General features: G+C 48.6%; 1 protein-coding gene across 1 annotated transcript in view; it reads right to left on the bottom strand.

Annotated features, from left to right (window-relative positions):
- Window positions 1–26,337, bottom strand: part of ARHGEF12 (Rho guanine nucleotide exchange factor 12) — a 210,500-nt gene extending 184,163 nt beyond the window's left edge. The window contains exon 1 of the mRNA XM_070426256.1: window positions 25,876–26,337. Coding sequence (XP_070282357.1) covers window positions 25,876–25,907 — 32 coding nt within the window. The 5' untranslated portion in view covers window positions 25,908–26,337. The remainder of the gene's footprint in view (window positions 1–25,875) is intronic.
- Between the last annotated feature and the right edge of the window lie 989 nt (window positions 26,338–27,326).

The raw sequence follows: 27,326 nt of genomic DNA, 5'->3' as shown, positions 1-27,326 counted from the left end.
GTGAGGTTGAAGCGGCCCCTGTGAGGTTGGAACGGCCCCAGTGAGGTCGAAACGGCCCCACTCCCGGTGAAGTTGAGATGGCCCTGGTGAGGTTGGGATGGCCCCTGTGAGGCTGGGACTGCCCCTGTGAGGCTGCGACGGCCCCTGGGAAGCCAAGAAAAATACCATATGATCTCACTCATTTATGGATAATAAAGACCATTATAAACTGATGAACAAAAATAGATACAAAGGCAGAGCAGCATTGAACAGACTGTCAAACTACAGTGGGAAGCCTGGGGAGGGTGGGGGGGGGGGGGTAAGAGATCAACCAAAGGACTTATATGCATGCATATAAGAATAACCAATGGACACAAGACACTGAGAGGTAGGGGAGGCCGGGGGAATGTCAGGGTGGCGGGGGGGAAGGAGACATGTGTAATATTCTTTGTAATACTTTAAGAAATAAAACAAAATTAAATTCAAAAAATAAAAAGGAAGACTAGACCACAGAACCCTGTGGTACTGGATTAAAATCAGAGACATCAATATGAACTCATGCTTAACATACATACACATGGACACAGAAACAATTCTATAGATATCTGGATATGTGTGTGTGTGTGTGTGAGAATAACTTAGTTCCATCCCTTGGGAAGACCTAAAAGTAATGGCACCTCAATAACAATGAGCACACACAGCACCCACATTTTGGGTTCTAAATACCATCCCCCAATAAAAGGAATCAGTCCCTTGGAAAAGGGTTATTCTAAAACAAGGGCGACGAAAATACAAGATGACCCTGGAGCATCTTCTGGAGCCAGAAAGTAGGAAAATGGTCCAAAAGCAAATGGATGGAGCAAGTGCCAATCTGAAAGCTTTTCTAATGCTCAAAGTTACAAAAATATGAGCAACAAAATAAAAATAAAGTATTGGATTAGAACTCAAAGTATAAAATAAATATACATTAGTTTATACTGATATAAATAATTGAATAGAGGAAAACACAAATCTTCTTTTCAGAAGGATTCCAAATCATACATGTAGATACTTCCTCCTCCCAACCCCCAAGTGTAGATTGGACTTCAGTGACTTGATTCTAAAAAATAGAGTATGGAAAGAAAGAAAAAGTAACTTTTAAAAAAATTGATTTCAGAGACAGGAAGGAAGAGGGAGAAAGAGATAGAAACATCAATGATGAGAGAGAATCATCAATCAGCTGCCTCCTGCACGCCACACACTGGGATAGAGCCTGCAACTCTGGCATGTGCCCTGCCTGGGAATCAAATCATGAGCTCCTGGTTAATAGGTCAATGCTCAATCACTGAGAAACACTGACTGGGCAAGAAAGAGTAACTTCAGAGTGAAGAAATCTGACAAACACCACCTTAGCCAAGTAGTCATGGTTAATATGATGTGATATGGATGTCATTTGGACATCATATACCCCTGATCTGATTAAATGAAAAGGGCACTTTTGCCTCTTGTATTCTTTCCAAAATGCATAACCCTGATAATGAGAAACAGCAGCAAACTCAGAGTAGAGAATAGTCTAAAAATATCTGGCCAGTACTCTGCAAGGCTGTTAAGGTCACGAAAAACAAAGTAAAACTGAGAAACTGTTACCAGAAGACACTGGGGACACACAAACCCAAATGCATTGTGACATCTTAGACTGGACCCTAAAATAGAAAGTGACCATTCAAGGAAAAGCTGTTGGGACCCAAATAAAGTCCAGTTTAAAATAGTTTAGTTAATACCAATGTCAGTTTCTTAGTTTTGACAGATGTACTATAGTGATGTAAGATGTTAACAATGAGAAAACTAGGTGTGAAATACACTATTTATACTATTTTTGTAACTTTTCTGTAAATCTAAAATTATTCCCAAACTAGAGGCCCGGTGCACAAATTTGTACACAGGTGGGGAGTCCCTCCTGGCCGATTGGGGCCATCTCGCCCAGTCTCAATCAGGGCTGATTGGGACCAGCCAGCCGGGGACAGACCACAGGAGATTGGCCAGCCGCAGGCGATTGGCTATGGGAGTGCACTGACCACCAGTGGGTAGCTCCTACATTGAGCTGCCCCTGGTTCAGTGCACATGATAGCTACCAGCTAGTCATCCGGTCATTTATGCTTTCATATATATAGATAATAAAGTCAGATATTAGGTGCTCCTGGGTAGTGACACCAATTGTGGATAAAAACACCCTCCCCCCGCCCCCCCCCCCAAAAAAACCCTTCAGACTCAGGTGATTTCACTGGTGAATTCTCACAAACATTTAAAAGGAAAAATAATAACACCCTACACACATCTTTCATTGATAAATAGATGGCCCTTCCCAACTTATTTTCTGAGACCAGCATTACCCTGATATCAAAATGAGGCAATGGGCCCAGCTGGTGTGGCTCAGTGGTTGAGCATCAACCTATGGACTAGGAGGTCACAATTTCATTCCCCATCAGAGCACATGCCCCAGGTTGTGGGCTCGATCCCTAGTAGGAGGCATACAGCCAATCGATGACTTTCTCTCATCATTGATATTTCTATTTCCCTCTCTCTCTCCCCCCCCTTCCTCTCTAAAATCAATAAATGCATGTATTTTTTTGAATGAGTCAATGGCATTACAAGAAAATGAAAAGCCAAATACCTTGTGAACACAATGTAAAATTTTCATCAAAATATTAGAAAACCAAACCTACCAATAATAAATAATAACTAAATGGGGCTTAACCCAGGAATGTAAGGTTGGCTCAACATTCTAATTCAATATAATTTGCCATTATCACCAGTCTGAAAAAGAAAAACCATATTATCATCTCCACAGATGCAGCAACAGACTTTCACAAAATTCACTCATCCTATATAATAAAAGCCTAATATGCTAAGTGTCTGGTCAGCCGTTCAACCAATCAAAGTGTAATTGCTAATGATATGCTAAGGCAGGTCAATCACTTGCTATGATGTGCACTGACCAACAGGGGGCAGACGCTCCAACCAGTAGGTTAGCTTGCTCCTGAGGATCCAGCCAGTCAGGACTGAGCAAGATGGGACAGACATGCTCTGTAGCCTTCCTGCGGTTCCTCCCTGGCTGGCCAACCTCCCTTGTCTCTCCCCGGACCTGACTGTGCATTGGTGGGGTCCCACAGCCTGGCCTGCACCCTCTCACAATCTGGGACCCCTCGAGGGATGTCAGAGAGCCAGTTTTGGCCCGATCCCGCAGGCCAGGCTGAGGGCCCCCCACTGGTGCACAAATTCATGCACTGAGCCTCTAGTTAATGATAAAATCTCTCACAAACTAAGATAGAAAGTAACTTTCCAAAACTGATAAAGGGCATCTATATAAAACAAACACAAAACATCATACTTAATAGTAACAGAATGAATGCCTTTCCCTTAAAATCAAGAACAATACAAGGATGTCTACATGACTACTCTCACAAGTTCTAGTAAGCATGACGGCCAGAGGAGCAAGGTAACCTATATATATAAAAGGCTAATTATGTTAAGTGTCTGACCAGTCACTATGATGCACACTGACCACCAGGGGGCAGACGCTCAATGCAGGAGCTGCCGAGCTGCAGTGACTTGGCAGCAGCAGTTCTCGGGTGACGCATCCCAGAACCAGAGAGGAGGGAGCCCAATTCCTTGTGGGGCCACGCGATTCCACCTTCGGCCATGGGTTATGTTGTTGCTGGGGCACTGTTGGCCCCAAATCCGGTTTACCGCACACTTGCGTTTGTGTTCCACACCCTGTACGACAGCAACTTTGCAGAGTGCCCTCTCACACTCTGGGACCCCTCAGGAATGTCTGAAAGCTGGTTTTGGCCCAATCCCCACGGGCCACGCTGAGGGACCCCACTTGCTGGAGGAACCTTGCTCACTCTGCAGATGCCAGGGAGGGACCGAGGGAGGCTGGCTCCAGGGCCTGTCCAGCCCATCTCACCCAGTCCTGCTCCGCTGGCCATCTTCTAATTTCCTTTCAATGTGCACGAATCTGCGCACCGGGTCATTAGTAATACATAAAAGGCTTACAGGCTGAAAAGAAAAAAAGTACTTGTCTTTAACCACAGATAACATGATTATCCACCTGAATCTATAAATAAAGACTTGTGGATAAGTTTAGCAAGGTAATAGTACATAAAATCAATATACAAAAAGCAACTGTATTTCTATACACTAGCAACAAATTAAAAATTAACTGTAAATACCACTTAAGATAACTTCAAAACACATGAAATAATAGAGATGAAGTTAAACTCTATATTGAAAACTATAGGATCTTTTGAGAGAAATTAAAATCTCAAAGAGCAATGTTTCTGCCTGGTTTTCTCTAAAGCTGAGATGGCAGCCCAGAACCTCCTCTCTGAAGAGTGTGAGATTCCTATTAGTCATGTGGCACCTTATGAGCTGTCCAATCAGTGATGCTATTTATCTATTAGAGGCCCATTGCACGAATTTGTGCACAGGTGGAGTTCTTCGGCCTGGCTGGCAATCGGGGCTGATGGAGGCCATCTCGCCCAGTCCCAATCGGGGCCAATTGGGGCCAGCCGGCTGGAGGAAGGGACCACGGGAGGTTGGCGGCTGAGGGAGGGTGGCTGTGGGAGCGCAGTGACCACCAGGGGGCAGCTCCTGTATTGAGCACCTGCCCCCTGGTGGTCAGTGCATGTCATAGCAACCGGTAGACCAGTCATTCGGTTGACCAGTTGTAATGCTCACTTAGGCTTTTATATATACTAGAGACCTGATACATGAAATTTGTGTAAGTGGCTTGGTCCCGCCACCGAAGGTTGTCCGGAAGGATGTCCAGTCTAATTAGCATATTACATTTTTATTATTATAGATAGACTAGAGGCCCGGTGCACAAAAATTTGTGCACTCGGGGGGCATCCCTCAGCCCAGCCTGCCCCCTCTAACAGTCTGGGAGCCCTCACAGGATGTCCTACTGATGTCCCTGTGAGGAGCGGGCCTAAGCTGCAGTCTGGCCTCCCTCTGTGGAAGGCAACTGGCCAATCAGGGATATAGATACTTTCTGAAGGCAGCACAGACTCCTTCCTTATTTCTTTCCTCTGTGGTTGGAGAATAGGGGACTAAAAGGTGGAGACAGAACTGTGGCCGGGCCTGGGGCTCTTGTAGGCAGCAGAAAGGAGAGGGCTGGGGAAAGTCTAGACACGGTTTTCTTCAATTGTCCTCCCTTCCTCCAGGCCCCTCGCTCTGTTCTTTCCTTGTCATGGTGGACGCTTGGGCCTTGGACTGACAGGAGCCCAGCAACGATGGAGTTCAGCCCCCTCACTTCTCAGCTGAACATACAACCGCCTCACATTCCAAGTGGAGCTGTTTTCAAGTGGCTAAAGTGCTGGAAATTCATGCCTCCCGGCCTTTCCCCTCGCAGGTTTCCTCCTTGGGTCAGGTGCAAACTTCACCAAGACACCGAAGCAACTCTGCCTTGGTGGTTCTGCACCGGCCCCTGCCCGGGCCCAGCCGGGCACTCTTCCTTGAGGTCTCTGGGTCCACAGTCTGAGCTCAGGGAGGTCACCCAGAGCCCGTTCCCCTGGACAGGTGGGGCAGGGGGGCTAGCTTGAAGAGCTGGGGGAAGATGGCAGAGTAAGAGTTGGTATGAACCAGCGCCTGCTTAGCCAGACTTCCTAAGCTCCCTACCAGGCCCAGGCTGGGCCCCTTCTCCACACCAGGCGGATCCCAGCTGAGGTCCCTTCCCTGCACCCAGCGCTCTCCTCCCTGTACTACCACTGGGGGAAGGGAGCAGCTCACCTGCTCTGGACCCTGCCAACCGGGCAGGCTGAGGCACAGGCCAGGCGGTGCAGCCTAGGTGCTGGTGGCTGCGAGCCTTCTCCCTGTCCTTGAAGCATGGGGCAGGGTTGCAGCAGCTCACAGCCGCCCCTGGGCACCATGCATGGAGACACGGCTCTCCACTGAGCCACCGTCTGCCCAGGACCTGTGGGGGTTGGGTTGGCCTCGGGCTCCCATTGGCCCCACTGAAGCCAGACTCGGCTTGGCCGGCCATCCCCACCACCAGAGGGCTGCGCATGCCCCACGGGCCTCATCGCCCTCATGAATCCCTGTGGTCTGGCCATCCCATCCCAGGAAGTGGCCATCCTGATCGCCATGGCTCACTCCCCAGTGCAGTTGGGCCTGCCCAGCAAGCATGTAGGCAGGAGCTGGCCTCTGAGGGGAAGGAGGAGGGATGCGGGCCAGGGCAGAAGTGGGGAACTTGGCGGTATAAACACACCCCCCCCCCCCCCCCCACCTCATGCTGGCCCCTCGTGCTGCATTCCCGAATCCCTGGGTGCCCCTGCCCAGCACTGTGCTCTTGGGCCTGGGGTGGGGATAAGGGACCTGGAGCTGCAGCCTGAAGGCAGCCCTCCCTGGCTTGGAATCACAGTAGTTGATCAGGGAGGGATGTGGGGTGCCAAATTCCGCCTCTCTCTCTCTTCTCTCTTCTCTCTCTCCCCCCTCAGAGGGCCCCGTGTCCCCAGCGGGTGGGTGGGGCTCAGGCCGCGCTCACCATTGTATTGCTGCCAGCTCTGTTGCTGCTGAGGCAGCAGCAACGGGGGCTGCTGACCTGGCCCAGGTCCCTGGCCAGCCTCCTGCGCCTGGACCCCAAGCAGCAGCGGAGCTTCCAGCAGCCAAAGCAGCAGCAGTAGCCAGTGCACCAAGCGCCCGGAGAAAGCTAGGGGGCGGCGGCGGTGCTGGTGGCCAGAGTCCCAGCTCCCCTCTGCTACCGGCCCCGCCGGGAGTGCCCCCGGCACAAAGTTCCCAGCTCCCGGTGCCAACGGCCAGGGACTTCTTAGGTACCTCCTCCTCCCCACCGCCCACACTTCATGAATTGCAAGTTTCTGCGGAGGCAGCAGCTGCAGGACGCAGAGCGGGAGACAGGGGAGCAGGCCGAGTGCGGCTCAGGCTCGACAGAGGGCACCAGCGCAGAGGAGATCTCCCCGGCGGCAGGGGGAGTCGCTGCCCACTGGGGAGATCTCCTCCACGCCGTTGCCCTCCGTCAAGCCCGAGCCCGAGCCGTGCTCGGCCCGCTCCTCTCTCCTGCTCTGCGTCCTGCAGTCGCCGCCTCCAGGGAAATTTGTGATTCATGAAGCACAGACAGCGGGGAGAGCCTGGATGGCTCCAGCGCTCCAGGGTCGCATCCCGCCTTCCTGGCCCTGGGCTGGCTGGCTCCTGGTGGGCGAGCGGGCGGGGCTCATGCTAAGGCAAGCTATGCCGCCAATCTCCCGCCCGTCCCCGGGTCGTACACGGGAGTGGGCCCCCTGTCTCCAGTGGGAGGGCGAGGGCTCCGGCCAGGCGATCGGCGCCGCTTGCCTTAGCCCCGGTAGCACACGGAGGCCCAGATGGTGGCTTGCGCTGTCCTACCCTGCCTGCAGTATGCAAATTAGCCGCCATCTTTGTTGGCGGTTAACCACCATCTTAGTTGGCAGTTAATTTGCATATCACCCTGATTAGCCAATGGGAAGCGTAGCAGAGGTAGGGTTAATTACCCTTTTTGTCTTTTATTAGATAGGATGGCCTGCTATTACACTGAAGGCCCAGGAAAATCTTGTTTTGCCGCATTCTTGGAAAACCAAGGTGAGGTGAAGAGGGAACATGGAAAGCAATTCCTAAGATATCTAAGAGGACTTGAGAGCAAAATCCTCCTCCTAGTAATTAAGAGGCCTGAGATAGATATAACTGGGGAAGTGGCAGACAAGCTTTCTAGAGTCTGCTCTAGAGTTGGAGAAAAAGTTAACCAAGCTCCTGCTAGACCTGAAATACATAGCTTCTGCCAACAATGACTCTGACCTCTTATTCTTCATGGGAAAGTACCTGGATAAATCTGGGCATGTGCCCTGATCAGGAATTGAACTGTGACCTCCTGGTTCATAGGTCGACACTCAACCACTGAGCCATGCCAGCAGGTAGAGTTAGTACCAACTTTATCTGTAATATGTATTTCTTCCTTTTCCCCACAAAAAGATGCTGCTAAGTAGTAGGTACATAGTTAACGTTCACTAGATTGTTTTCTTTTGTGATTTATGCTTGCAATATTTCACAATGAAGTAAAATGATGAAAAAGGGGAAATTTAAAAATTAGAGGTTGCAGCTAGGTGAGACATATTTAATACCACTGAAAAAACAGGTTTTTTTCTTCTTTTTAAAATTTAGAATTAACTCATTTAAAGAATAAAACATTCATATATACCTCCACACAAGCACCATGCCTCCAGTGCCATTATAGACTTTCCCAAAAATCTCACAAAGGTCTACAAACACCAAAAAATCAGTTACTGCCTTAGCTGGTTTGGCTAAATGGATAGAGCATCGGTTTGCAGACTGAAGGGTCCCAGGTTCAATTCCGGCCAAGGGCACGTGCTTGGGTTGCGGGCTTGATCCCCAGTAGGGGGTGTGCAGGAGGCAGCCGATCAATGATTCTCCTTCATCATTGATATTTCTATCTCTCTCTCCCTCTCCCTTCCTCTCTAAAATCAATAAAATATATATTTTTTTAAAAATCAGTTACTGCCTCAGAGCACCTTGTAGCTCTTGCTAAGTGGCCTAGCCTCGCTCACATCATGGTGCCCCCCAAAAAAGGGTCCCGAGCCCAGCACAAGTGACAGCAGGCCGAGGTTTGCATCACAGTCTCTCCCAGGCGCCTCCAAACCCAGCATAAACAGATCACTTTGTAGCACCTACCAAGAAGCCCCAAGCCCAGCACAAACAGAGGCTGATATTGGCCTACACAGAAACCCCTTCTGAAAGGTTTCAAAAACATCACACCTAGTGGCAGGCTTCAAACCACTACCCACCAGCTCCATAAATGACATTCCCAAAGTTTAAGCTCATAAGGTAAGAGCTTGAGAACACGACTCTAACCCATGGGATTGGCAGCCACACACCTTGCACTCTGTAGTCACAGGCAACTCTCACAGCCAGTCAGCCTGAGAGTCATTCCAACTGGCATGCCAACAACAACTGAATCTCAACTACAACAGTAGGGCACATACAATCCACTCAGAGGAAACCCTAGGAGCACCAGCTTGGATAAGCAGGGAGACAGCACTACTGGGCCCTCAGAACATCTATATAAACTCACAATGTCAAGCAGCTCTACCTAACACAGAGGAACAAACACAGGAGGCTGCCAAAATGAGGAGACAAAGAAACATGTCACAAATAAAAGAACAGGACAAAAACTCTAGAAAAAGAAGTAACCAAAATGGAGATAAGGAATCTACCACATGCAGAGTTCAAAACCCTGGTTATAAGGATGCTAAATGAACTGAAATGAAAAATACTTAAACACAGAACTTCAACAAAGACAGAAAACATGAATAAGGAGATAGGAAACATAAAAAAGAACTAGTCAGAAGTGAAGAATAAAATAACTGAAATACACTGGAGGAAATCAACAACAGGTTAGATGAAGCAGAGGATCGAATCAGCGATCTGAAAGACAAGGTAGCAGAAAACACCCAATCAGAACATGTAGTGGCTTTAAAATCCGTAGGAATATCTTGGCTGCAGAGATTTCCCTGAGGATCCAGGGGTCCCACCTGCACACAAGACCCCCAGCCCATGGTTCCAGAGCCGGGAAGAGAACTCCCCATAACTCTGGGCTGTTAAAACCAGCTTGGATTGTAGCTGAATAACACAGAGGCTGCTGGAGTCCCAGACAGTTCCTCTTAAAGGGCCAGTACACAGACTTATGCCCTCTAAGCTCCAGAACTGGGGCAGCAGCTGGAAAGGAACCTGGGACATTTGGGGAGGACCTAACTTGTTTGGCCCTAACTGCCCTCCCGAGCTGGCCTGGTCGCCTCTAACTGCCCTCCCTGGCCAGCCTGGCTGCCCTTAACTGCCTTTCCCCGCCAGCCTGGTCACCTCTAACTGCTCTTGCCGGCCTGGTTGCCCCTAACTGCCTCTGCCTCAGCCCCCACCACCATGGCTTTTTCCGGAAGATGTCCGGTCTAATTAGCATATTACCCTTTTATTAGTGTAGACTAGAGGCCCGGTGCACAAAAATTTGTGCACTCGGGGGGGGGGGGGGATCCCCCCAGCCCGGCCTGTGCCCTCTCCCAGTCTGGGACCCCTCGGGAGATAACGACCTGCTGGCTTAGGCCTGCTCGAGGGTGGCAGAGGGCAGGCCCAATCCCTAGGTGCAGCCCCTGGTCAGGCTCAGAGCAGGGCCGATTGGGGAGTTGGGGCGCCGCCCCATCATGCACAGAGCAAGGCAGATTGGGAGGTTGCAATGCCACCCTCAGTCACGCTCAGGGTAGACTGATTGGGGGATTGGGGCACCACCCCCTGTTACACTCAAGGCAGGGTCGATGGGGAGGTTGCAGTGCCACCCCCGTCACGTACAGAGCAGGGCCGATCAGGGGGTTGGGGCGCTGCCCCCTGTCACTCACAGAGCAGGGCCAATCAGGGGGTTGGGGCGCTGCTCCCTGTCACTCACAGAGCGGGGCCAATCAGGGGGTTGGGGCGCTGCTCCCTGTCACTCACAGAGCAGGGCCCATCAGGGGGTTGGGGCGCTGCCCCCTGTCACTAACAGAGCAGGGCCCATCAGGGGGGTTGGGGCACTGCCCCCTGTCACTCACAGAGCAGGGCCCATCAGGGGGTTGAGGAGCTCCCCCCTGTCACTCACAGAGTACGGCCGATAGGGGAGTTGGGGCACCGCCCCCTGTCACACACAGAGCAGGGCGGATCAGGGGATTGGGGCGCTGCACCCTGTCACACTCAGGGCAGGGCCAATGGGGAGGTTATGGCTCTACCCTGTCACACACAGAGCAAGGCCCGTGGAGGGGGGTTGGGTCGCCACCCTCTATCACCCACAGAACAGGGCCGATCAGGGGGTTGGGGCGCCGCCACTGTCACACTCAGGGCAGGGCCGATGGAGAGGTTATGGCTCTACCCTGTCACACACAGAGCAGGGCCAATCAGGGGGTTGGTGCACTGCACCCTGTCACACACAGAGCTGCAGGGCAATTGGGGGATTGGGGAGCTCCCCCCCATCAGGCACAGAGCAGTGCTGATCAGGGGGTTTGGGCGCCTTCCCCTGTCATGCTGATCCCACTGCCGGGAGCCTCGCTGCTCTGCTGATCCCGGTGCCGGGAGGCATATTACCCTTTTACTATATAGGATAGAGGCCTGGTGCACAGGTGGGGGCCGGCTGGTTTGCCCTGAAGGGTGTCCTGGATCAGGGTGGGGGTCCCCACTGGGGTGCCTGGCCAGTCTGGGTGAGGGGCTGAGGGCTGTTTTCCCGCTGGCAGTTGACTAAAAGCTCCCAACCACTCCTTGTTTTCTTTTTTTTTTTTTTATTCTGGGCCAGCTTTAGCTCTGAGGCCTCGCCACTGAAAACATGGACATAATGTTGCGGTCCGGGGCTGACTGAAAGCCGGTTTTGTTTATCTTCTTATTTGCAACATAGTAATAGTTGCTTAGAGTTGCATTTGAGAGTCCGGCAAGTGAGGCGGGGAACGTTGGAGTCTGCAGTTCCTGGAGGAAGCAAGCCTCCCTGCTCGCTTCAGTGCATGGCTGCTGGCCGCCATCTTGGCTGACAGTTAATTTGCATAAGGATACGCTGATTAGCCAATGGGAAGGGTAGCGGTTGTACGCTAATTACCATGTTTCTCTTTTATTAGTGTAGATAAGTATTTGTCATATTATTCTCTATTTTTCTGTATGTATTTAAAATACTCCAGAATATTTTAAGCAAATAAAAAATGGTCAAGTTGCAGAAAAATAAGTTTTGAATACAACCTGGTAGGCATGAAAGCAACATTTGCGTAAAAGGGCATAAATTGCAGTCGGCAACAAAACTTGTTGTTAGGATTGCTTGGTTAATATTCTTTTGTTGGAAAGGCGTGGTTTGGGCAAAGGAGAAAAGGAAACCAGCCCTATAAAAGGTTAGGCCGTTGCCACAGCAGAGAGGGGCAGGTGCGGCAAAGGTTCAGTCTGTCCACAGGCAAGGATGTCTGTGTGTGTGGGACACCAAAGGACACCTGTCACACCTGAACACAATTTGCTAACACTCACAATTGCAGAGCTCAGGAAGAATCACTGTTTTTAAAATGATTATTTCCCTGACATAAAATATACATACACATAAATATACATGCCCTCTTCTGAGCTTCCCCCGCCCTCCACTGAATATGTGGCTGTGGCCTTCTTTTCATGTCAACGAATTGGATGGACAGACATGATTTTTAATGGCTGCAGTGTTACCCCTGACTGTGTGACATTACTGCCGTTTACCTCACTAACCCTTTATTGTGGAGCAGGTTGTTTCCGGTTTCCCGGGGCATCAACTACAGTGAACATAATTGCTTATTTGACTGTTTACTTAGGACACATTCACAGACATGAAACTCCTGGCCCAAAGCTAATTCACTTGAATTTTGATCCACATTTCCAAATTGACTTTCTAGAAAGTGCTTCTGTTTGTTTAGTCCCGTGGTCGGCAAACTGCGGCTCACAAGCCACATGCAGCTCTTTGGCCCCTTGAGTGTGGCTCTTCCTAAGCCTTAGGAGTACCCTAATTAAGTTAATAACAATGTACCTACTTATATAGTTTAAGTTTAAAAAGTTTGGCTCGCAAAAGAAATTCCAATCGTTGTACTGTTGATATTTGGCTCTGATGACGAATGCGTTTGCCGACCACTGGTTTAGTCCATTGGTTTTAAATCAGATTACACTCCCACAAAACAGGGTGAGAAAACTGTTCAACACGCCTTTGACAACTCGCAAACTCTTGCTGAACCTGAGCGACTCCGTCCGGGCATAACTGTCTGCATGCTTTTCAAGGCACTTTTGAAGGAAGGAAAGGGATCCGGCGCCCCTACACCCCTAAGGCTCTCCCGGCGGCGGGGACAGAGCTGGAAAAGCAAAGTTTCCCAAGGAGGTGGAAGCGCAGCGGGGATCCTCCCAGCCAGGGGAGGGGCGTGCCTGGACGCCCCCTGCACTCCGGGGCTGGGGCGGGGCACACGGGGCGGGGCCAGCCCTGGGCGGGCCACAGCCATGTCGCCGCCAGCCATGAGCAGTGAGAGCCCCCGACACCCTTCCCTGTCCCCTTTCCCGGGTGGGCGGGGACAGCAGGTGGTGGGGAGACCTCACCATTGCTCCCAGTCCTGACTCCCGAATCCCACACGCTGTGTTACTGAGAAAACTTAGGCAGGGACATGTCACCGAGCACAGGGCCAGGAGGATCCGGGCTGGAGAGTGAAGTCCAGGGAGGCGCGGGTGGCACGGCCGAGGGCCCTGTGTGGGTGCGGGTGTCAGTGTGTGTCGCTCAGGTCCGTGCTCATGCACACACTCACACGGCCGCACCTCGGCTCTGCACCCTCGGCCACCAGGAACCTCCGCGGAGCCTGCCGTGATCTTGGATGCATTCAGTCCCAGCATCAAGCAAGTCTGAAAAAGGTTCCCCAGACTGACTCACGGCGGGACCCAGACTGACGTCCCGCCTCCCACCGTGTGCCCACCCAAGGCTGGCCCCGCCCCGTGTGCCCCGGGTTTGAAGGCCGGCCATGCCTCTGATCACCGAGACCCAGTATTCTGCCACGCCCCGACCAGGTCCCAGAGCTCCCTTCCACCTCTGGGCCCCGGCTGGGGGCGGTGGCGACAGGGAGCTCTGGGACCTGGGTTTGAAGGCCGGCCACGTCCCAGATCGCGGGAGACCCAGAGTTCTGCTGTGCCCGGCCGGGGCCCAGAGCTCCCTTCCGCTGCCACGCTCTAGCGGCAGGGAGCCCTGAGCCCCGGCTGGGTGCGGCAGTGCCAGGGAGCTCTGGGCCCCGGGTTTGAAGGCCAGTCACACCTCTGATCGCGGGAGACCCAGTATTCTGCCCGTCCCGGCTGAGGCCCAGAGCTCCCTTCCACCACTGCTCCCCTGCCGGGGCCCTCGGCCCAGTCTTTTGGTCGTCCCTCACTGCCCCCCCAGCCGGCCTGGTCGCCCCACGCAGCCTTCTGTTCAGTCATCCGTTTGGTCGTTTACGTCGTGACAGCTCCTGGCTTATTATATATTAGGATGATGGCCATTTTTCTACTGCAGTTACATGGATTCTGAAATGAGGTAAACAACAGAACTTAACTAAAGAAAACTAAAACTTTTAAATATCTAGAAAGACTACTTTAAATGTTTCTATGCACAGTGAAAGAAGCTTAAAAAATTAGATAGTAGTACTATACTAAAATAAACTATTTTCATGTTAATTATAATAATTTTCTTATTCACTGGCCTGTATAAATCCCCTCTGATTACCTCATTGCCACCTGCCAATCTACAAACTAAAGGGGATTAGTCAGTTTTACTTGCTTCCCACTGTTGATTACATAACATCCCTCCCCAAAGAATATGCTATGAAATTGATGACCCAGATCCACGGTGATGCCTGCTGCTGCTGCCTACAGCCATAGAAAGGCCAGGCGGACACACTGTGTCCCACTGCATGCTAGTAAAACCTGTGAAGTCTTGAGTCAAAATGGAGGCTTTAACAAACTGAACACAAGCAGCTGAAAAGTGGCTTTAAAGACAAAAGGAGACCTGACTTGGGATGGTAAACACACACAGTGTACAGACGATGTTCTTTAGTATTGTGTACCTGAAACCTGTAAAACGTTATTAACCAGTATCACCCAATACATTCAATTAAAATAAAATAAAATTAGACTAATTTCCTTACTTTTATATTATCCTGAGGATATCCTTAAAGATTTGACAGAGCCTTTCTCTGGACAGTAAATCACATAGGTGAATACAGGATTTTTATAAATGACTCCCATGTTCTTCTCCAGAGTGAATAACATCAATGACTGGGAACTCCCAGAAGACTTGAGCCATTAAGGGCTGGGATTCCTTTCAAATGGCATCATTTCAACAGAGGCTCAGTGAGAAATGAAACCTCCTGCAAATCAAAAAAGTTGCAATGTGCTTTCTTTCCCCTGAGGCTTATTACCTGCTTCTCTTCTCTTCTCTTCTCTCTCTCTCTCTCTCTCTCTCTCTCTCTCTCTCCGCCTCTCTCTCTCTCAAAGTAAAGATGATGCTGGAAAAACAGTTGACATTCTGCTGTCAGCCTCCTCCAGAAATGCCCCAAATGACACAGAACAAGTTTCTGGCTGTCACTCCATGAACATCCTTCTCTACTTGACACCTGTCACCCATTACCTCAACCTACTAAACAATAAGAATCTACTAAAAGAAGGATACTATCAGACCTTATCTTTCAGAGATAGTAACATATTTATGGTGAAATGATGATATCCAGAAACTGCCTCAAAATAATCCAGTGGAGAAGCAGAACAAGGAAACAGATGAGCCAAGACTGTACATGCACTGACAATTGCTAAAGCTAATGATGTGAAAATGGGGGTTCGTCTTACTAGCCTCTATATGTTTGTATATGTTTGAAATATTTCATTAAAAAACTTCCCCAGATTCAAAACAATGCATTTACCAAGCAGTTACTGAGCACTTCCCCTGGTTCCTGATGACTCACTCTCCCCCCTGCTCCCTTAAGAGGATTATGCAGACTTGCCCATTAGTGTGTGATCTGCAATGCTACCTATGGGAGTCGACATCCCTGGCCCATTGACAATGAGCCTGACCACACAACTTACTTTGGCCAATGACATGTGTAAGCGGATATGACTGATGGATACCAGGACTGAGTAGAAACTTTAAGAGCCATCATATGTTTGCACCAGTTTTCCTGTTCTTTCCCTCTCACAGGACAATGGCATCTCTCAGCGAGGGGCTGCTCCCTCAGCCAGGGTTCCACAAATGCTGCAGCCAATCCACAGTGGACATGATATAATGTAAGCAAGAAATAAATCACTGTTGTGAACCACTGGAATTTGAATGGGTTGCTATGGTAGCAATAAACTAGCAAAAGCTGATGGATATGCTAAGGCAGTGGTTGGCAAACTCATTAGTCAACAGAGCCAAATATCAACAGTAAAACGATTGAAATTTCTTTTGAGAGCCAAATGTTTTAAACTTAAACTATATAGGTAGGTACATTGTTATTAACTTAATTAGGGTACTCCTAAGGCTTAGGAAGAGCCACACTCAAGGGGCCGAAGAGCCCCATGTGGCTCACGAGCCACAGTTTGCCCACCACAGTGCTAGGGGCTAGGTACAAAGCATGTTAAAATGAAAGGCTAGTATATGTATAAGAATGTTTTAGCCCTAGCTGGTTTGGCTCAGTGGACAGAGCGTCAGCCTGTGGACTGAAGGGTCCCAGGTTTGATTCCAGTCAACGGCAGATGCCTGGGCTGTGGGCTCGATCCCTAGTAGGGGGCATGCAGGAGGCAGCCAATCAATGATCCTCTCTCATCATTGATGTTTCTATCTCTCTTTCCCTCTCCCTTCCTCTCTGAAATCAATAAAAATGTTTTTTTTAAAAAGAATGTTTTAGAAGGCAGATAAAAAAAACTTAACAATGGTTAACTCTGAGTCGACAGTTTGAGAACTGGTGGGTGTATAGGGATAGGGATAAGATCAGAGAGAGACTTTATTTATACCATCATATGTCAATGAATTTTCTTGTGTATGTTTTTTTAAACCTGAACAACTAGGGACTTGAATAATTTGAGCTATTTTTTACTTCCTATGTACTTTAGTATTAAAAATATAACAATATATTTAAGCAAATAATAGTTACTTAAAAATGATTAAGAACCATCTTTCTTGTTGGGAAAATTGGACAGATACTTGCAAGAAAATGAAACTAGACCACCAACTTACACCATACACAAGAATAAACTCAAAATGGATAAAGGACTTAAATGTACGACAGGAAACCATAAAAATTCTAGAAGAATACAAAGGCAACAAAATCTCAGACATATGCCAAAGCAATTTCTTCACTGATACAGCTCCTAGGGCAGTTGAAACTAAAGAGAAAATGAACAAATGGGACTACATCAAAATAAAAAGCTTCTGCACAGCAAAAGAAACCATCAACAAAACAACAAGAAAACCCACTTCATGGGAAAACATATTTGCCAACGTCATATCTGATAAGGGCCTAATCTCCAAAATTTATAGGGAACTCATACAACTTAACAAAAAGAAGATAAACAATCCAATCAAAAAATGGGCAAAGGAGCTAAATAGACACCTCTCAAAAGAGGACATTCAGAAATCCAAGAGACATATGAAAACATGCTCAAAGTCACTAATCATCCGAGAGATGCAAATCAAAACAACAATGAGGTACCATCTCACACCTGTCAGAATGGCCATCATCAACAAATCAACAAACGACAAGTGCTGGAGAGGATGTGGAGAAAAGGGAACCCTCCTGCACTGCTGGTGGGAATGCAGACTGGTGCAGCCACTATGGAAGACAGTATGGAGGTTCCTCAAAAAATTGGAAATGGAACTCCCATTTGACCCTGTGATCCCACTTCTAGGAATATATCCCAAGGAACCAGAAACACCAATTAGAAAGGATATATGCACCCCTATGTTCATAGCAGCACAATTCACCATAGCTAAGATCTGGAAACAGCCTAAGTGCCCATCAGTAGATGAATGGATTAGAAAACTGTGGTACATCTACACGATGGAATACTATGCTGCTGTAAAAAAGAAGGAACTCATACCATTTGCAACAGCATGGATGTAACTGGAGAGCATTATGCTAAGTGAAATAAGCCAGTCAATGAAGGAAAAACACCACATGATCTCACTCATTCATGGATAATAAAGACCATTACAAACTTTTGAACAATAATAGATACAGAGGCAGAACTGCCTCAAACTGATTGTCAAACTGCAGTGGGAAGGCCAGGGAGGGTTGGGGGACAGGAGGGAGGGGAGTAAGAGATCAACCGAAGGACTTGTATGCATCTATATAAGCATAACTAATGGACATAAGACACTGGGGGGTAAGGGAGGGCAGGGGTTTGTCAAGGGTGGGGGGGATAAAAAGGGCACTTATGTAATACCCTTTGTAATACTTTTAGCAAAAATAAAAAAAAATAAAAAAATAAAAATATATAAAAAAAAGAACCATCTTTCTACCCTTGAGAAACTAAAAAGTTGTTGATAATTTAGCTTTTTAAAAAGTGTCTTCCCCCCAAAAAACACAACTGTTAATTTTTTAAAGTGGCAAAGGCTAAATGCAAAAATCCTATATAATAAAGAGCTAATATGCAAATGGTTGTCATACCCTCACATCCTCGGGTCCTCGTGCTGTACCTGCTCAGACACTCAACACTGGGGAGAGGGGAATGGGGACCAGCCAGGCTGTGGCCCAGGAGAGGAACAAGCCACCTGCTCCATGGTCCTGGGCGCCAGTGCCTGCAGCTTCAGCCCAGGAGGACAAGCCGCCCACCCTGCGGTCCCGGGTGCCTGCAGCTGCGGCCCAGGCAAAGCCTCCTGCCCACAGTCCCCTGCAGCTGCAGCCGGCCCAGGGAAAGTTGGCCCAGGTCCTGGGTGCCTGCAGCCAGCCAGAGGGAGGGAAGCCCAGGTCCCAGGTGCCTGCAACTGGCCGGAGGAGAGAATCCTGGGTCCTGGGTACTGGGTCCTGGGTGCGGGGCGAGGCAGAGGCAGTTGGGGTGATCAGGCCAGCAGGGGAGCAGCTAGGGGCGATCAGGCAGGCAGAGGGGTTAGGGGTGATCAGGCCAGCAGGGGAGTAGTTAGGGGCAATCAGGTCGGTAGGGAAGCAGTTAGGGGCGATCAGGCAGGCAGAGGTGGTTAGGGGCAATAAGGCAGGCAGGCAGAGGGGTTAGGGGCGATCAGGCAGGTGAGTGGTTAGGAGCCAGCAGTCTCGGATTGCGAGAGGCAGTCGAACATCCCCCGAGGGGTCCCGGATTGGAAAGGGTACAGGCCGGGATAAGGGACCCCCTCCCCCGGGGGGGCACAAATTTCATATACTGGGCCTCTAGCAAATGAATAAAAAACAGGAGCATGACGTAGGTTTCACAACTATAGGGCTTTGGGTTATGTGGTACTGATCTCAAAGGAAATTCTCTCAATTACATTATTTTAGTACACCAGTAAACTGGTGAGGAAGCTTGCTCTAGGCATTAAGTTTTGTGGAACAAGACTCAAATAGTACTACTACAGACAAGGCATTTTACTCTACTAAGTTAGCCTATGTAGGTTAAAATTATTAAAAAGAGTTAGAAGAAAAAAAAAGGAAAATATTCTAACCATGACTCTTGCCTTGATTAAACACTTGAATGTTTACAGAAGTCAAGTTCCACAGAGTAAGACTTAACTACGTGAACATACTTTTACTTAGTTTGAGCAATATTTGAACATAGCAGTATCTTGCAAATATGATTAGGAAATGTCTGTACTTTTCAGACTTGCATCTCAAAGCACCTCACAAACATTAACCCTCATTTCGCCTGAGAGATAGATGTTGCACATTATAATAATCCATCCTTTTCACTACAAAATATTTAAATACCCCTCAGCAGTACTTGCCCTGAGAAGGTCTTACCCCAAACAGCCCATAAAACAGGAAATAAGCTGACAGTGCATGTGCCACCAACAATCTCTGACAAGATCAGACCTTCACCCACAAGAACCACTTCCTCTGAGTAAACCACAAAGACTATACAGGGCAAACCACAATATATTAGCTTGTGTCTGGAACGCAGATAGAGAACTCACCTAACAGCTAGGGAAGACTGTCTAAGCGCCTGCACAGATTTCCTATATGTTTTAAGTGTATTTTGAGGACTTATTACTCTTCTGGAGAAGATAAAGCCACCTTCTGCATTACACATGCAATTTCTTCACATGCCAATGAAGTCTTCAGTCTTTCAACAATAATCTACATTTTCTGAATCCACATAAGACCTACAAACTCCTCTTTAATGTCTTATGTGAATCTAAAGTCAGCATTTAAATATAATATTTGATCAAAACTGTAGTCTCAAAGCAATTTCTTTAAATGAGTTTTATAATATTAAAAGAAAAAGCAGTGTAACAGGTGACTAACTGTAAGCATCAACTAAACCAGATTTTTAAAATTTATTTCCAATTTCTTCATGAATTTTTACTCACAGTCCCAAGATGGGAAATCCAATTTTTCACTAGCCATTACATTTGCATGTTTCTCAACACTCGGAAGCCAGTAAGAACCTAAACAGTCAGCTACACTAACTAATTCACTAAGCTAAACTTAGTGTATCTCTCCTTGTATGAAAAGTCAATCATGTACGCTTATGCAATTCAGGCAAAGCCTCTGACCTTCAGCATCATCGTGTATTACCTCTGCAGAAGCAAAAAGCTGAAAGTAATTGGTATCAGCTTCATGGGCTTTTCTTAGAAGCTATATTAGAAGCAGTTTTACAAACTTCTTTCATATATGGCTATCTTGGTACTCTAGATATTCTAAGTTGAAAAAGTAAAATGCTCTAAATTTGGCATGTTTCCAAAATTCTAAACTTTGAGGGAATTATCACTAAAAATGTGTCCTGATTATGAGATTAGACTGCTGTGCAGTCTCCTGAGAAAGTGATGAGTAGCTACTCTAGAAACACTTAAAATTAGAATAGATAAGATACTAGAAAGTATCCTATAAGAGACAAAACCCCACTTGGACTTGGTCAGGTTGGAAAGTAGGAAAGAAAAATAATGTATGTAGAAAAACAGTAATTTAAAGTGAAAGAGTAGGGGACTTGAGAGCCAAAAAATCTACATTAAAAATCTAGATTATAAAACTGTCCTTTCTAGTTTTATAACTTTTTTTAAAATATATTTTATTGATTTTTTTACAGAGAGGAAGGGAGAGAGATAGAGAGTTAGAAACATCGATGAGAGAGAAACATCGATCAGCTGCCTCCTGCACACCCCCTACTGGGGATGTGCCCGCAACCAACGTACATGCCCTTGACCGGAATCGAACCTGGGACCTTTCAGTCCGCAGGCCAACGCTCTATCCACTGAGCCAAACCAGTTTCGGCTAGTTTTATAACTTGACTTAAACTTTATGAGCTGCCTAAAGTGGTGATCTGCTCCACACTGAGTCGAAAACATTGTAAATGCTAAAGAATGACAGGGTATCAGTACATGCATGAGGATATTTTACTCAAAAGGAGATAAAATACTTATAATTTTGCTGATTTTATAACTTCAGTTTAAATACCACTATTTTGAAGACTCTTAATTATTAAAAGGGAAAGAAAAATGTCTTCCCATGAAACCTTAAAATATCATCAAAACCAAGTTTTAATGGATGAGATCAAATAAAGTTAAACTCCCTATTCCTGAAAATATGGCATGGTCAATTTCTAGGAGGTAAGAAATTATATGATAAGAAACATTTTTAGTAACTTAGTCAGACAACTATGATGTAAAAGAGTTCCTCCAATTATCTCTGAATAAAAAACATTAAAACATCCTGCTGGTTCTGTGACCGATGTTAGTTTGGCAGGCAACTAATACCCATTTCTAGATGGCTTTTAGAAGAGGCAACCACATGTGTTTCTGCAAAGACTAGTGGCCCGGTGCACGAATTAAAAGGGAATTAATTAGAGGAAATATTTTAATATTGCTATTTGCCCTTTATAATAGAAGTGTCAGAGATGAAAGAAAATTAGTAAAATGTATATGGAAATCTCCCTCCTGTCAGAGTTTGGGGTGCGCTGTGGAACCCAGAGTCAAGTCCCCGCCCACCCGTGTGCGCCTTGAAATCACGCCAGACTGAGACCCAGCCGGCTCCACCCCTATTGGACAAGACCCAGACCCGGCCGGCCCCACCCGTCAAGCCCCACTGGGGCGGGGGGCACAGCCTCAGGTCCCCCAGCCCAGCCTCAGGTCCCCTGGCCCCAGTGCCGGGGTGGGGGACACGGCCTCAGGTTCTCCGTCAAGCCCTGCTGGGGTGGGGGGTGTGGCCTCAGGTTCCCCACCCCAGCCTGGTGCCACACAGCCTCAGGTCCCTGCTGATTGGTCATTACAGTGTCACAGCATGACAACCATTTGCATATTAGCCTTTTATTATTAAGACTAGAGGCCCAATGCACAATATTTGTGCAAGAGTAGGCCCTCCTTCCCCCAGCTGCCGGCACCGGCTTCCCTCTGGCACCCAGGACCCAGGCTTCCCTCCAGCACCTGGGACCAGGCTTCCTTCCAGCCACCTGCCAGCAGGCACTCAGGACCTGAGCTTCCCTCGCAGCCCTGGCTTTGTCCAGAAGGCCGTCTGGAAGGACATCCAGAAGAACATCCGGTCTAATTAGTATATTACACTTTTATTATTATTGATTTTCCCAGCAATCACAATGCTCCACATAAAAATTTGTAAAACACACTATTTATGGATTCCGTCAATGTTTGCCTCAAATTTAATTTTTAAATTGAAAATTCAAACTTAGTTTTTAAAAAATTCTACATTAACTCAACATTATTATATACAACTGGAAACCAAGAATGCGTTATGCAGTATTGCCAAGTTAACATATTTGTGTATTGATTCAAATAAAGCTTCTCTTGTCATTTCATTGAATAAATATGAACATCTAATAAATGTGCCATTTATCAGGAAGATTACAACTCTGTATTTTTTAAATTTTATTTGGATGGTACATGTTTCTCGTGTAGAATTGAACAAGTGAATGTACTACTGCAGACCTACATGAATCATGATTTTATATTAGAAAAGACAACATAACTGGGATTGATTCCCAATTCCAATTTTGTGTTTATCAAATGACTGACTTTATAAGTAAATACTACAAATAATTTCACCTTGCAGATGGCTCAGGCAATCTTCAAAATAGCACACAGTATTTTTTTGTATTGTTTTCTAATCAAGAGCATTATATGGCAGAAAAAGTATCACGAATGAAAAATGCTAATTACTGGATATATGCATATAAAGTCACAGGTTTCCACATTCACTTTTAAAGTTTACTCAAATTAAATAAGCATAAAGCTGAACTCACACTAAGAAAATCCCAATATCTCAAAAACCTGTCTTTATCTCTAAATCAAAACAACAAAATCCATAAGTCCAAGACAAAAGTCCATTTATTTCAAGGAAGACCCTTATAACAAAATCCTACCTGTATTGTCCCCTAAAAATTCATTATTCTAGAACAGCCGTGGGCAAACTACGGCCGGGCCGGATCCAGCCCGTTTGAAATGAATAAAACTAAAAAAAAAAAAAAAGACCGTACCCTTTTATATAATGATGTTTACTTTGAATTTATATTAGCTCACACATCCATGCTTTTGTTCCGGCCCTCCGGTCCAGTTTAAGAACCCATTGTGGCCCTCGAGTCAAAAAGTTTGCCCACCCCTGTTCTAGAACCTAGCCTGAAATCATTTACTGAGTCCACGGAAAATCATTCTTTTCTATTTCTCAGAAGAAATTCCAATTGCCATAGAAGCCCTGAATTCAACCTAAGAGGATTGGGAATGTGGTAATCAATGCAAACTGAAAAGCAGCGATCAGATATTCCTGCCACTTTTTACGTGCTGATTCTAAACGATGAAAACTACAGTCTCCAGGTCTCACAGAAGTTGCAAAGCAAGAGACTGGAAGGTCCCCTGCTCATACATGCCTTTAAGCTGTTCAGATAGTCTATATACAAAGAGTACCATAAACATAGTTGGGGTTTTTAATTGATGACAATGCCTTTAAAAAGGGGGGATGGGAGGTTTGGGGAGATGAAAAGGAGGAAAAGAGAGTAAATAAATTTAACTGCAAAATAGTAACAGGATGTTAGTTCTGAGCATCCAAAGTGACCAATCACAGCCTAAACATAGCTGAATTCCATCCCAGCCCCAGCACTTCCCGAATACATAAGAATAAAACTTTCTTATCTTGTTCAGCCTTGTGTCCTCTGCCACCAACTGCAAAACAGAGTAACCTCCAAAGCCAGCCCATCTGAATTCAACTAAGGACAGACAGACTCCAGTCCGCAGTGCAAGAGCTCAAACTCCCACAGCTGGCCTGCGGGTCTGCACACCCTACAAAGCAAAGCCAGACCTTGTAACAATACTTCACACTTGAAAGGATCTTTAAAAGCTACACTGGCACTACTAATGGTGCCAACAGCTCTGGAATCAGCAAGGCATACCTCCAGTGCACTGCAGTGAGTAAGCAAGAGGATGAGGCAGGCAGGGCTGAGCAGAAGGTAGGAACGATTCCAGAAGGCTGCTAAGGCATCCTGGCACAGACAGAGCATCAAAGCTGTGTTTCACCCCAACATACATTCAGGTCAGGGGCAATTCCTCTCCAAAGAGCCAAAGGATGCTAGATATTTATAGAATATGCTTAAAGAACAAGTAATGGTCACATAAGAATAATTCTTACTTTAAAGAACTGTTAGTAAATTTCTAAGAAACAGGTTTCCATACTGTCTCAGTAGTGCTTCTTAAATTAAGTGACTTTTAAAGGTGTTATTTTTCTTTTAAAAAAATATGTAAAATCAGGCGGCACTTGAACCAATTCAAAGATCTTACTATACAAACGGATTTGCAGATTCATCTTATACTTAGAATCCTCATCTTTTACCCTGTGGGCCTACCACAGTGCCTGGCAAAGAACGGGCATCGATTAGCTGCACGCTTATTGTACATTTATAGCTCATCTACATTATAGAAAGGGCACAAATCCCAAGATTCTATTTCCAAGATAATGGAAATAGTAAGGAAATCTCTGAGAAGCAAAGAGGAAGAAAGGTCATTAAGTAGGGCTTGTGGGTGATTTTGTGTGGAATGAACTGATGACTATCTGTCTCTACAAAATTAAACACCCCTCTTATCACAATGAAAACCACCAAGTAACTACCTTAGTTCCTAATAAGACTTCTTCCTACAGGTTCAGCAGAGTGGGAGGGAACTGAGCCAACCAGGAGGACAATTACCCACACCCATGAAACTGATTTCTCAGAAGCAAAACACGCTGAAAGGAATGAGGATAACCAGAGAAATCAAGATAAGCGTTGCTACTCCTGTTAAGTGCCCTCTCAAAAAGTTGAAAATTATTTCATTTCATTGAAAACTAAAACATATTTTTTAAGACATGCAATCTAAAAATAAATATAGTTTAAATGTTTAATGGTATCTTTTTAGGTAAACATTCACTTGACACTGGGAAGCATCAACAGGAACAGGAAGTTCTGTTTTTGGAGTGGCTGTTATGGTATGATAATGGCATTTGGCCCTTTTAAAATCAACAACTAGGTCTTACAATTAGGAGGAACTCGTTTAGGAAACTCAACTATTTTCTGCAGAAGCACTATTGCACCCTTCATCAAAGAGCTCTCATCGGCCCCCTAATTCGGTTATTTTCTTTTTTTAATGACATAATAGTTTGAAGGTTGCTTGGGGAAAAAAACAAGGACACAAAATCATAATTAACTTGAGAAATAAAATGTAGTAAAAGGATATGCTTTTATCCCTTGACCTAATATTCAAAAGAAAAACTGCCACGAGTGCTGCACGGAAAGCACAATCCCCGCCGCCAGCAGCCCGGCCAGTCCTCCCGCCGCGCTCCCTCCAGGTTCGCTCGGGTTCTGGGAGATGAAACCCTGAACGTGCAATGACTCCAGTCCAGCCCCGGGGCCCCCCACTTCAGCTCCTGACACGGCCCCCCGAGCCCGTGATGCGGTGACGTCACGGCCGGACAGCCCTCGACCCGCACCGCGCAGGGCAGTCCCGACGCGATGGTTCGCCGGCCGGCGCTCCGCTCGGGCTCCGGGGCCGGGACGAGCGGGGCGACGCCGCACCCTCCCCGCCGGCTCCGCCGGCACCGTCCTCTGGCTCCTGGGCGAGGACAGGCCCGGGCCCCGGGCCGAGAGCCGCTCCTGGGGACCGGCGGCCGCGTCTCCCGAAGCCGACCTTCCCCAGCGCCACCACCCGGGGCCGGTCGGGCCGGGCCCTTCCCCCGCGTCCCGGTGGCCCGCCCGGGCCTGGCGGCGGCGCGGACGAACCTGTCGGTGGTCGTGGGCTGTGAGCCGCTCATTGGGCCGTGGCGAGAGGTCCTGCTTCTACCCAACTGGCATCTTACGGGGCCGGGGCCCAGGCCCGACTCCGAGAGGGACGACCGGGGCCGCCTCCGAGCCGCAGGCCGGCATCGAGGGCGGCCGCGGGGGCGGGGGGCGCGGCGGGGGCCCGACCGGAGGTCGCCCGGACCGGCCGAGGCGGAGGGGAGGCCGCCGGGGAGGAGCGAGCTCGAGGGCCGCGCGGGGAGCAGGCGCCGCCGGGAGCCGCCTCTATCGGGGGCCGCCGGGCGCTCGGGGCCGCAGCCTCCGCCGCCTCTCGGGCCGCCCGGCGCCGGGCTGGCGCGGCCCCATGTCCCGGGCCGGGTCGCTGTGCCTTCCTCGCCGCCCCACCGCCTCGGGCGCGGACGCGGTGCTCAGCGCCGCCTTCCGCCGCCCATCGCAGCCCCGGCCGGCTCTTCCGCGGCGCGCGGCCCCGCCCCGTCGGCTGGGCGGCGGCTCCCGAGCAGCCGGAGCGTCCGGCCTGCGCGCGGCGGTCCCTGGTCGCGGCCGCCTCCCAGTCCAGGCCTCGCGGGAGCTCGTGCGGCGGGCGGAGGAGGCCGCGGCGGCGGGGCGGGCGGGGTTCCGGTTCCGGTTCTGTCTCCGCCGCGTCCAGCGCGAGCCGGCCCCGCCCCGCTGACCCGGAGGCCTCCGCCCAGACTCGGGCGCGTCCCGCTTCCACCCGAGGCTCCGGGGAGCGGCTCCGGCCCCGGAAACTCACTCCGCGGAGGCCGCGCCGGCTCCCCGACCCGGTGACGCGCACCGACGGCCTCCGGTGGACGGAAACGACCTCGGTCCGGGGCTGCCGCCGTCCCGCCGGGGACGCGCCCCCAGCGAAGAGGGTGGGGCTGGTCCCCTCGCCCGCACCGGCCGCCTCCCTCCCGTCCCGCGCGGGAGGTTGGGGAGCGGGCCGGGCCGGGCCGGGCCGGGCCGGGAGGAAGGGCGGGCGGCGGCGGGACGTCTCCGGGGCAGCGCTGCTTCGGCCGCTGCTGCCGGGCAGAGTGGGCGCCTGTGCTCCCTGGCCATCGGGCTTCGTGATTCCAGAATTGGGGATGGTGACCATTTAAGTAACGGTACCCCATTCAATACAGTTCCTTTTCATTCCGCTTGCGGACATCTAAAGTAGCTGTAGTTTTATCAAAGTTTTCAGACTTAATTTTAAACTTGTGCTGATGGGCGCGGGACCGCAACCTTTTTGTGGAAATCAAGTGGCACAGGAAATGCAGTAACACTGGGTGTGGAGACGGCAACGATGACCTCCCAACAAGGCTGTCCTAAAAGTCAGTCCCACAGTTCCTGAGAGGGAGGGTCATTATCCCGGAATAGATGTCCGAACCAAGGCTGAAATTGGGGTAACTAACCGTGGTCATTATTTCTTATAATCTCTTGTACATATTTATTAC

The sequence above is a fragment of the Myotis yumanensis genome, unplaced genomic scaffold, assembly GCF_028538775.1.
Source record: "Myotis yumanensis isolate MYYU_CA2020_CCGP unplaced genomic scaffold, mMyoYum1.0.hap1 SCAF_10, whole genome shotgun sequence".
Taxonomy (NCBI): Eukaryota; Metazoa; Chordata; class Mammalia; order Chiroptera; family Vespertilionidae; genus Myotis; species Myotis yumanensis.
The sequence above is the reverse complement of the archived record's forward strand: the minus strand, read 5'-3'. Positions and strand labels throughout refer to the sequence as shown.